Source organism: Triticum dicoccoides, chromosome 4A, assembly GCF_002162155.2.
Source record: "Triticum dicoccoides isolate Atlit2015 ecotype Zavitan chromosome 4A, WEW_v2.0, whole genome shotgun sequence".
NCBI classification, from domain to species: Eukaryota; Viridiplantae; Streptophyta; class Magnoliopsida; order Poales; family Poaceae; genus Triticum; species Triticum dicoccoides.
Window position 1 is genome coordinate 735,286,195 of NC_041386.1, and position 12,213 is coordinate 735,298,407.

The following is a 12,213-nucleotide window of genomic DNA, read 5'->3' on the forward strand; positions in this document are numbered from 1 at the left end:
TTATTGGTCTACCTTTGAAAGACGGAAAGAAACACAGCAGAAATTACCAAATAAGACCAGTAAAATTTATCATTGATGATCACATCTCACAGGGATTTCTCAAAAAATTGTAGCAAAGTGTTAATGTGTGTGTATTTAAAAGTCAAGGTACACTTTCGTTGGCAGTAACCGTACGCTAATCCTGATTAACGGCCCATTAAAAAATGGCTAATAGAAAATCCTGCTTTTGGCTTTAAGATAGTGAAATGTCACCTAAAGCCTTCATAAAAACTAGACTCATATAATAGAGCTATATATTAACTGCTAGCTTGGCTAACACTAAATGCTTGCATGTGGAGGTGGACAAATATCAGCCTATAGCTATCACATGGGCTGCATGCTGGCTCTTGTTTCTTGTTGCAGCCGGACTATAGCACCCGTACCTTCTCTCCCCTCGAGCTGGGATTTCGTTGGCGTGGAATAGCTTGCAGCTGCTGACTAGGACTTATTGTCCTTGCTGTTAGTACTACGTGGCAGGAAAGTATTCTTTTTACTAGTTGAATCCGTTCGCAAGTCCGTCTCTCATTACTTTGAGTGGTCTTGTCGAAAGTGTCCTTCTCAGCTCAAGCTCATATGAGATCGGTATGAACAGTTAAATCAGAAAAATAAAAAGTAAATTAACTCAAAAATTTCAGAACTTTTAGTGCGGCAAGCATTGACAAATGATATAAATGCTTGCAAAGTTTCATCATGAAATGCCATTTGTGGAAGTCATGGGAAAAAAAATCACAAAATCAACACTCCTACTTTTTTGGAGAATTGATGAGCTCAAATGACAATTTTCTTTTCTGATTTACTGTTCATATGAGCTCAAATGAGCTCGAGCTCAGATAATCCGCATCCAGTCTTGTCTGTCATTAGTACTATACCGGCCTGCATACAACAACACTGTACAAAATGGCTGTTTTGCTCGCCGTGTTGTACTAGCATCAATAGCTTCTGCGAATCCCAATGCACAAACACAAGCTCAAGATACCAAGATACATGTCCCACGTCTCCCAAATCACCGCACTCACAATGATCTATCTTCTTGAATAACAAATGTGCAATGTTAGATTCCATTGAATTCATCCCGACCTTGCGTGAGTTTGATCGAATCTAGATGGCACAAAAGTTTGCTACCATGACAAAAGGCCGAGCGACCAAATGCTGAATGAAGGAAACAACGGGCGGGGACAAGCTCAATACACGTGCAAGTGTATCATTCTTGTAGCTAATAATGCGGTATAAGACGGAGGTGGATTAGGATAACACGGCGACGATGCCCTCCGGAATCACGACCCGTCGTCTGCCCCCTGGGGATTCGCGTCACTTTAGCCGAACTGATTTTTTTGCGTGAATACACGACCATGTCGTATAGATTAGCAGTGCGTACATGTCCTGTGACATTTAATATAGTTGACAATTAATATATTTGTGCAGCGTGGTGGGGTAGCAAACTAAATTGGGCAGCAGAAGTCAGCAAACATTTATATACATTGACTGGGTCGGAGACTTGAGGCAAATGCCAGAACAGTGTATGTAGGTCTTAGCTGTAGGTCGGATTTTGTTTGTTACCGTGGTAGAAATGCCGTGTATGGAGTGAAACAACATTCCGAGACATTTAGATAATAATTGTACGGGTGAATTATATAATAATTTGCCATTGTCGCCCCAAATTGGCCATGAGTTGGAAATAACAAGGGGAGCTTGACATCCCAATTAGAACCATGAAGGAAGGGGATAGAGAGTAGCTGCCGAACAACTGAGCTGAGAATCAAACAACTTGGGGGAGATATATTGTGGTGAAGAAGATGGCCGGTTTTATGAACAGGCGGTCAAAGGAAGATGACCGTTGCCATGAACAACATGGTGCCATTGGGGAGGAAGATGGGTGAGCGTGTGCATTTAATTGTAGCGGGTGGTTGAGAGTTGGTGGTTGAGGCCGGATCAACCCTACTTGAACAGGAACTATCTGACGAGGGTACAGAACCCGTGGACTCCACTTCTTCTATATCGCACAGTGTAAAACGTAATACAATTTTGCAAATCAGAAGAATACAATGCATCTATTATAGTGGGTTCAGATCCCAATGCGACTGGATGCGCATGATTACGGAGGGTATCTTCGCCTTGTGCTCCAATGCAATTTCAGGTATAAGACTAGGTATTGTTCCCGAAAGGTAGTGTTTCCTAACTACTTGCCCGTGCAGAAGCGAATCTTAGAGCCATCCTCGTTCGTGAAAGTTCCGAAACAAGAAAAGAGTTTCTTCGCCGCAATCAGGACCACAAAAATATGAGTTTCCAGGTTTTCAGTTTGCCTGAGAGTTAAGTTCATGACACGTTTGTCACATTAGGGCATGTAGGTCCCACGGCAGAGAGTTTCACACGTGTACCTTTTTAGTATTTTGGTTTATGATTCTCAAATTTTCATATTTTTTAAACAAAATTCCAAATTAGGTTATGTTTTCATATTCATGTTTCTCGTGGCCAGCGCTTTCAAATAAAATTCATTTTGAATATATTCTAACGTCTTTAAAAAATAATTTCAACAGTTGAAAGTTAATACGAGTGAACGATAAAACATGTATTTTGTGCCCATGACCGAGAAATAAAATCTCTTAAAGTTTTATCTCTGAAACTTTCGTACAAGCAAGCGAGAGAATCAAAAATTTCAGATGCAAAATTGTAAGTTTCAATAATTAAAACTTAAAACTTTTCGTGCTTTCGTGTGGGATTGAACTACTTTGTTAATTGTGAGGCAATCGAGCGGCTAGGCAGGGTTTGGCAGGTGCATTCCCCCACACCTGCATGCCCATGCCAACTTTCACAACAATCTTACCAGCTTACATATAGGATCCCTCTCTTTATATAAAGTTGTAGCGCAGGTGCTATAGTAATTGACCTTGAGATTACAGCTCATGTGCAAATACTATACAACAACTCATTCTTGAGCTAAGCTACAACATGTTAGAATAATTTGAGGTGCACATTGATCTGTCGAGAACAAACAATCCCACAAGCACCATTAATGAGGTTCACCAATATGGCTACATCCTCAGGGCATGAGGACGGTCACTTCACCTTATGTATCAAAATACATGATTCAGTCGACAATAAGCCTTCTGATGCCATCAGACAGCGTTTCGACCACCACGCCACTGTTGGTCCGGCCACCCTTGTCACGGGCGCCCGGACCGTCATTTTATTGTTATTTATCTAGCCTATCAGCTTATGTCAAGTCTATTTGGCTATGCTACGGTGCCCTTATATAATAGGCCTGGGTTACACATGTTTGACTCAAACACCTAACCCTTCGCTAATTACATGTCCAACTGTAGCTCAACTTGTACACATAATTAATATTCGACACATATGTTAACACTCCACCTTGGCACATATGACCTCTCCATCTTGAAGCCTTTATGCACGAATCTGCGTGTACCTAGACTTGAACGATTAAAAGGAGCATCGCTGCTACTCCCTTGACTTCACATGACTCCACCTGAACTTTAGATCCTTCTTTTTTTCCATGATGCTCAACTCCCATGAAAATTCAATTATTCTGAAATCTTGTTTTGCCATTCCAACTTTCTGAAGTATCTATCCAATGCCATCACACATCGATCATAAAGTCACCATATCCGACAAGATCATTGTATTGTCACCCTAGTAGCTTTTCCCCTGCTCTGCGTGAGAGTGAACAACTCATGTATTCGATACCATATACTAGAATTCATCAACTCACCATCCTTGCTATTGTCGACTGCATATCATAAAGTCATCTTGAGTCAAATTCACAGTTGTCTCATCCTTTTACCAGATAGTCTTGTACATGTCCCACAGCTATAGCACTCGACCTCCTTATGCATTTGTCATCCGCACTTTGCCATGTGCATCTAACACCACAGAATATATGGCCATGTACTCGCCAAGCTTTTAACATTCAGACTTTCCACCACCACTTTTCGCTGATTATCCATGGTACATAAAGAAAAGAAATTTGCCATGGTCTATAAAGTGAATTTGCCAAGGTCCATAAAAGAAAGAAATTTTACATGGTACATAAAGAAAAGAAATATCCTATTATCCATAAAAGTGAATTTGGCAAGGTCCATAAAAGAATGATATTTGACAAGGTACATAAAGAAAAGAAATTTGCCATTATCCATGAAAGTGAATTTGCCAAGGTCCATAAAAGAAACAAATTTGACATGGTGCATAAAAGAAAAGAAATTTGCCATTGTCGATAAAAGTGAATCTGCCATGGTCCATGAATTGAATTTGTCATGGTAAAAAAAATCATGGCACATTATAAATTTGCTATGGTTATAATTTTTTTGATATTTGATATGGTTCGATAAAAGTGAATTTGCCATGGTCTATAAGGTGAATTTTCCATGCTCCATGAAGAGAATTTTCCATGGTCCAACACATGTATAATGCAACAAAGCTAGGAATGGTACTATTTGCCAACCCAATTTGATCAATTTGTAAGCTATTGCTATACATACAAACACATGAATACACAAGTTAACCATGACAACACATACATTTATTTGGATTTGAAGAAAGAATCCGTAAAAACCATGGCCGAATTGCAACGAGACAAAAAAGGGTTAAGTTGCAATCAAAAAAATACGGAATTTGCCATGGAAAAAATGTAAAGACATGTAACAATGTGTATACATGGCACGTGTTGAGACATGAAAAAAGAAACTACACAAGTTATTTTTAACCTAAATCAATATACTTCATGCGAGTGCAGCCTCGCTAGCCAGTCCACACTCGTGCAGCTCCTTCCTGGCCTTGGTACTCGCCCACAGTGAGGTATTAGTGGTGGCGGCTGTTACTCCCCTGTGGTGACCCCATGACGGCGGCTTGGCTGGCGCACGAGCGGCAACGTGCAACGGCACGCTGGCACGTGGTTTCCCGGCCAAGGGGAGTACCGGCAATGCAGAGGATCTACGTATGGTGAGGAATCCACGGACCTATAAGAGAGAAAGAAACACATATAGAGAGAGGGAGGGAGGGAGACTGACATGTGGGGCCGACGGGTCAGTTTGGCTGTCTTCACGACCTTATCAGACGATCAGTGCTATGTATTATTCGTTAGGCACAAAAATAGTGGTTCTACGTGAGGCGCCCTGTATGTGGTACCCTAGCCCATATCTGATGGTTCTGTGTAATTTACTCTACCGTCTGCGAGTTTTCTTTAGTGACTCATCTCTCAAACACAACAAGAAGCTCACCAGTTTATATATGGGATGCCTCTATATAGTGGCCGTAGGGTCGGTGGTACATTAACCGACCTTGAGGCTACAGCTCATGTGCAACTACTATACTACACTTTTACAACTCAGTTCTTGGCTAAGCTACAACCTAGCACTACTGCCTTACCCAGCTGATGCTTGTACAACTATCTGATCAACTTACAGATTAGAACTCATCTCTAGCTTAGGTACATGCATGCAATAAGCTGCCCAGTACCTTTTCTACTTTCTCCCATCTTGTATTTCTGCATGAACAAGAAACATCATTAACCTGCTGAGATACTTGCACATATACTAACAACTACTTAATTATAACAAGATTAGAACTAACAGTAACCGCTGTCGAGAAGATCATGTCCAGAGATTATGTTAACGTGCAAGCCAGTAAAAGTCCAAATTTTTACCAAGCAGAGCATGAAGCATCAGCAACGACTAACGACGGAGGAAATTGCACTGCAAAACTGAAATAGGTAGCTAGAGCATAGTCATGTCACTTACTGGAATATATTTTTCTTAAACACGTCTGCTTCTCCTGTAAGGGAAATAACAAGCATCAGCCAGGACTCATCAGTTGCAGATGTGAAAATGTCCATAAAAATCGTTGATGAATCATAAACAGGGAAGAACTTTCATGTCCTACTTCTTGCAAGCTCTGTTTGGATAAATGGTGTCTGTAACAGAAACAAGGTTGATGCCTTTGATATAGTTAATGACCTCCTATATATAACCTTTGACAAAAATCTGGCCTATACTATGCGAGAGCTTTATTACGTTCCGTCTGACTAAGTAGATGTGAGATTCTCATTTTCATCAGGACAATCTGAGCTAGATAGCTAGGGAGACCATTCTTGAATACTGTAAAAAAGATAACGGTGCTTTTGGATGATAAGAAAAAAGGACATTCAAATACAATTGGTGACGGAAGAATCAAAAGTCCACTTGGATGTCGATCTTGTGGCCTTAATCTGTCAACAACTCATTTGATATTACTTCTGTAGTCCAAGTCTTTACCCTGAGAGCCTGCTAACGTAAGCTACTTTAATTTCATTATTACTAGTCATCAACCCGTGCTCCTGCACGGGCTAGTAATTTTTTATGATTTAATAATTTTATATAGAAAATTTATATAATTATTGTTTTGTTTGAATCTTGTAGAAACAAAAGTATTTTCATAGTCCATAACATTTTATGTTTCTCTACTTCCTATTATGAACAGCACATCGTGGATCATCTTCTATTTTTGAATTTTTGTTTTAAGCATTGTGCGACAACAAAAAGCGGTGACGTCATTATATATATTTAACGGCTCCTCACTTTTGTAATTACTAAATACATTCAAAATGTGTTTTCTATTTAACTTTATTACACATATGTCATCTACTTTTAAACATTTTGCCACATTTTTTCTTTTTGATCATACATATGATTGAAATGTTCCTCGAAAACATAGGTGAGCTTTCTCCATTCTCAGAGTTAGTTTATGTCGATCATTCTAAGAATGCCCTGAGTTGCATGCCTTGTTATGAGACATGGATCAGTTCCGGTTTATCCTTGTACTTCTAAAATGTTCGGGAAATAACTGAACTTCTTAAAGATTGTTTTTTAACATTTGGATGCCTTATTTGTCTTTCCAATAATTCCCTTTTTTGTTTTTTTGTTTTTTTGGGTCAAATCTTTTTTTCACTTGGACCGCAACGCTCTAGACGCCATCCTCATATATTAAAATTTCAACTTTAACATTAGAAGTTTGTTGTATTTTTTAACTGCCTGTAAATTTCTAGAAGCATTCTCTATTTTAAAATTTCCCATAAATTATTGGATGCCCACTTATATGATTTTGAAAGTTTGTTTGTACATATTGGGAATTGATCCTTGATTCCAAATCATTCGCCACGAAAAGCAATAACAATGCTTTTCTTTGTCCCGCAAAAAAATGCTTTTTCTTTGCTACTAACGAATTTTTTTTACCTAATTAAGCCCTCACCATTGTCGTGTGATTAACTTAATCTACATGCCCTCACTTTTTGATTTTTTAAATGAATTTTAGGATATTTTGTATGCCCTTGCACAGTTTAGCAATTTTGATTTTCTTAAGTATATTTTAGGATTTTTAGTATATGTATTTGCCATATAGATTTATAACTTCCCTGATACTGGGTATTTAAATATTTTATTAGCACACTGTTCATGCCACATACATATTTGAGAGTATACATGTAAGCATGATATAAACACATGCATGATTTCTTCCGCAAAAAAAAGAAACACATGCATGATTTGTATAGTACACGTATGCATCCTTTGTGATGTGCGTGGTGATTTTGGATCAGAAATAAACTACTCCAGATACCTAGGTGCATCTACGCACAACATACTTACCTAGTTTTTTTATTGAGAGAACATACTTACCTAGCTGTGTCACGCATGCATGGGTAACTTCAACCAAAGAAGGGAGACCAAGGGGAGCACGTCTCCTGCAGATTTTCTTTTTTCTTTTTAAGTGTTGAGGGGAGAGACCAAGAGGACGATGTCTCCTGTAGATTTTGTTTTTGTTTCAAGCGTAGAAGGGAGAGACCAAGGGCAACACGTCTGTTTCTCATCCGATGGTCACAAATAAACTATATATTAATTGGACGGATGAAATTTCTTAGTTTTAAGGATTAACGTGGTGTCTCGTATGGTGCTTCCAATTAGTAAATATAAGATATAAAATTGCTATTGCTTAATTAGTTGTATGGTGTCTTGTTCTCTAATTTTGAACACGAATGCAATGTAACAGGGCATTCGATGTCTTTCTCAATGAAAAACTGAGCAGTATTTGGCATGCATACCGAGGTCTATTCATTACCAGTGTCTCCTCCACCTTTCACAGAGTTTATGCTAGACTCGAGAGCAGGGAAAAACCGAGCATCTTTATGCGGATAATTACTTTATGTCTGGCAAGAAAAATGGATGAAAGCGATTGTCTGGGCATGTGTTTGATGGAGATCATTGTCGGGATTGCATATACCTTATTTTGGATTGTAGTTAGTTTTGCAAAGGCGGCTGTTCAAGCACTCCTGTTGCTGGTTATACTTCTTCCTGTGGCGACTCTCTATATATTTGGGCTGTACATGTCTACATCTATCTCGTTGTGGCGTCTAATACAGCACGACTACGGCGATGATGGAGGTGCCAACATGAAGCCCGCACTGAACGTCCTGTACTCACTAGTTGTGATCCAGGGTTTGGTTTTCTGCTACAAGATCATTTTCGCTCGCCAGGATAAGAGCATGGTAGTGTTTTCCACCGAGAAATGGGGTGACGAACACGATGATGGTGCATTGGCTGTGACATGGGACTACCTGCGCGAGACTAAGATGGGATGCGAGAAGGACCCGTCGTTCGCCAGAGGGAGGAATCTCATCACGTATGCCATGGACCTGATCGAGTCCAGGTCACCAGCGAACTACCTTGCAGGGACAAGGGTTGTCAACATGCTCCTTAACTCGTACGAGCACGGTTCGCTCATCAGGCAGCTGATTGCGTGTGGAGGATCTAGCTACGTACTTCAGAAACTTTTCGGCACACTAGGCCCCAGAAGCCCATACTGTGGAGAGACGAGGGGGTATGCCACGAATATAGTGGCACATCTTGCATCTCACAGACAGATCCGCTTGGCGCAGTTCCCTGGAGGGATTCAGTGCATATCTTCCATGCTCGAAGACCTGCACATAAAGAAAGACACCTCTGGTATCGAAGACCTCCAAAAAAGAAATGAATACACTTCTCAGGTCGAAGACGGCTTGCGCATCCTTGAGCATCTCGCCAACGATGAGGGCAACAGGATAATCATGAAAAACACCCTGGGTCTCCTATCTAGTATCATGGCGCCTCTAGGCGGATTCCACCGTGACGGAGGTCATTGTCATGCATGGGCCCACATAGCCGGCGTCATAAGTCAGCTACTCGTCGCTGCTCCTGGAGAGATTGAAGAGATTGGCCTCAAGCTGCGACGCGAAATCTCACACAACGGCGATGTGGTCGGGGCTCTAGAAAGTATTCTCACATGTGCTGAATGTGATCCACAGTATCGCATAAAAGCCAATGACATACTCGCGGATCTATTTAACTCCTTCACGGCAAGAAAGGAAGAAAACCTCATCGGCATCCTGGTAGATAACTTCATTCATGTCAACAGGGAGGACCCCAACACACACTCCAGAGTAGATTTTGCAGGCAGTCAGCTGGTAGAGCTATCCAAGAAAAGCAAAAGCAGTGCGAAGCTTATCTTGAGGGCAAACGATGCTGTTGCTCCTGGTCTCATTACAATTGTCGAGAACAAAGCACGTGGATCAGGGAGTGCAGAAGAAATCCTGAACAATCTATGCAATCATTACAGCAAAGATGACGAATGTTTTGACAGACTGAAGAAAGCCTTGATCAATGGCATGACAAAGGTACGTAATGAGTCCCTTCTGTCAACTCTAAGCTCTCAAGTCTCAACTATACGTGCACAATAATATATATCCCATAATTTGTTTCATTCCCCATTTAGTCCTTATCACAAATTATAGTATATGCTAAGCTAAGTGATCAGTGATCCTATCTGTCCAGATTCATTTGTATTTCACCATCGGAGAACTGAAATAACGACCATTAAAATATGATGATGCAGGTGCTCACAGAAATGCTTCCTCAGTTAGGACAAGGGATACGAGCAGAAACAGAAGCACAAAACAACATTGTTCTTTCAGCACCAGGTGAAGAATTAGAAATAGTTTGTGAATCTCAAGAGAATGCGAGGAACAGGAAGATAGGCGAGGGCCATAAACTCAAGAAAAAATTAAAATTTTTCTGTTTACTTGCGAAGATTTGCAATAAATTGATGAGTGCAGATGACCAGGATTTGTCTCGTCAGTTTGATGATATCATCGCTGTGATGGACTCAGTGAAACCTGTTAGGACTTTTGCCTCCCTCGTAGAGGAAGCTCAAGAAGCCCTGAAAGAAGTAAAAGCATAGGAAGCTTGACAAGAAGAAGCAGGCAGAAGATCTTAATCCCTTATGAATGAGAGGAATACAAAATTGTCTTCCAAGGATTGAGTCATAACTCATAAGTGCACTGGTCAATCTTTCATACGATAAATCGACTGATTCAGTGAACTCTACAATGTTTTTTTTTACTTTGTATTGTCTACCTTGTTTTTGTTTGTTAATGCTTATCCTACTTTGAAAAACGCACATGCTGTCTGCGAGGTTGTGAATAATGCAAACTATCTATCCTTATACTATTGAAAAACGCACATGCTGTCTGCGAGATAAAGCGGGAGTGTTATTGAGTACGTGTCATCAAATTCTCCAGCTTTATCTTAGAGCAAAATTTAATAAGTGACTTTACTTCAACAAACATGTTCAAAGTTATGAAGTCAGCTGGCTAAGATAGCTAGCCCTGCTGGAGATAAGAGGCGTATTTATTTCCATTGGTTATGACAACTTCTTTTTCATACAAATTTTACTCAGGTGTAGTGTCCTTTTGTGGAGATGTCTGCAACTAGGCATCAGAAACTGAATCCTTCCACAATTCCAACATATATTAAATATCGCTCAACTATAAATTTCCAAATAAACATGTAGCTAGCTAACAACACACAATATTAGCTGCATCAACAGATCAAATGGAAGTATGTACCTGAATTTTGTGCAACGCAAACCTTGATGGATGATTCAACAATACACTCCCAACAGCATACGGATGAATGGATCTACATAGAAGTGCGAGGTAAACCTTTACTTCACACATAGAACAAACATAGAACTTAATACTCTAGATGCAGGCAGGAGTCGATCAATGTGTGAAGTAATAGTAGTAGATGCAAGCAGGAGTCAGTCTACTTAACACGGACGTGATGCCTATATTCATAATCATTGCCTTGGATATCGTCATAACTTTGCGATTTTCTATCAATTGCTCGACAGTAATTTATTCACCCACCGCATTATTTTCCTTCAAGAGAGAAGCCTCTAGTGAAACCTACGGCCCCTGGGTCTATTTTCCATTATATATTTTCGGATCTATAAACCAAAAAACCCCAAAATAATTAGCTGTAATTTATTTACTTTTACTTTATTTTACGTTTTAGTGTTATTTTATATCTATCTCTATCAGATCTCACCATTGCAATTGACCGTGAAGGGATTGACAACACCTTTATCGCCTTGGGTGCAAGTGTTTGATTGTTTGTGCAGGTGCATAGATTGGGGACTTGCTTGTGCCTCCTACTGGATTGATACCTTGGTTCTCTAACTAAGGGGAATACTTATCTCTACTTTTTTGCATCACCCTTTCCTCTTCAAGGGAAAAACCAACGCAAGCTCAATAAGTAGCAGAGAATTTATAGCTCCATTGCCGGGGAGGTTCTACATCAAGCCTACCAAGTACGCATCATAAACTCTCAACTCTTGCATTACATTATTTGCCATTTGCCTGTCGTTTTCCTCTCCCACACTTCTAAAACGATTTTCAGAAAAACAAAACAAGATTTGCCTTTTTATTTGCCTTTTTTCCACTCGTTCTTTCGTTCGCCTGATTTTCTGTATGGCTCAACCCAAGAGTTTTGATCCTAATTATAGGAAGTTGGAAGAGATTGAAAATAATGCTAAAAGTTTCATGTCACTACAATTTGAGCACAATAGCTTATTTAGGAATGAGCTTAAAGAACAAAAAGCTATGATGGAGTATATTAATAAAGAGCTTGATGACATGTGTAAGGAATTTTCTGGTTTGAAATCTCAGTTTGCTCACCTTGAAAATTTAGTACGCCAAATTTCTGATAAACAAGCTACTTTGGTAAATAAGATGGCCGCTAAACCGAAATCTTTAAATAATGATGAACATCTTAAAGTGATTGATGTGACTCCTATTGAATCTTTGTTTTCTAATAT

General features: G+C 39.7%; 1 protein-coding gene across 1 annotated transcript in view; it reads left to right on the forward strand.

Annotated features, from left to right (window-relative positions):
* Positions 1-10,434, forward strand: part of LOC119288248 — an 11,539-nt gene extending 1,105 nt beyond the window's left edge. Inside the window, exons 2-3 of the mRNA XM_037567880.1 lie at positions 8,071-9,730; positions 9,949-10,434. Of these exons, the coding sequence (XP_037423777.1) occupies positions 8,071-9,730; positions 9,949-10,293 (2,005 nt within the window). The 3' untranslated portion in view covers positions 10,294-10,434. The remainder of the gene's footprint in view (positions 1-8,070; positions 9,731-9,948) is intronic.
* Positions 10,435-12,213: the final 1,779 nt, after the last annotated feature.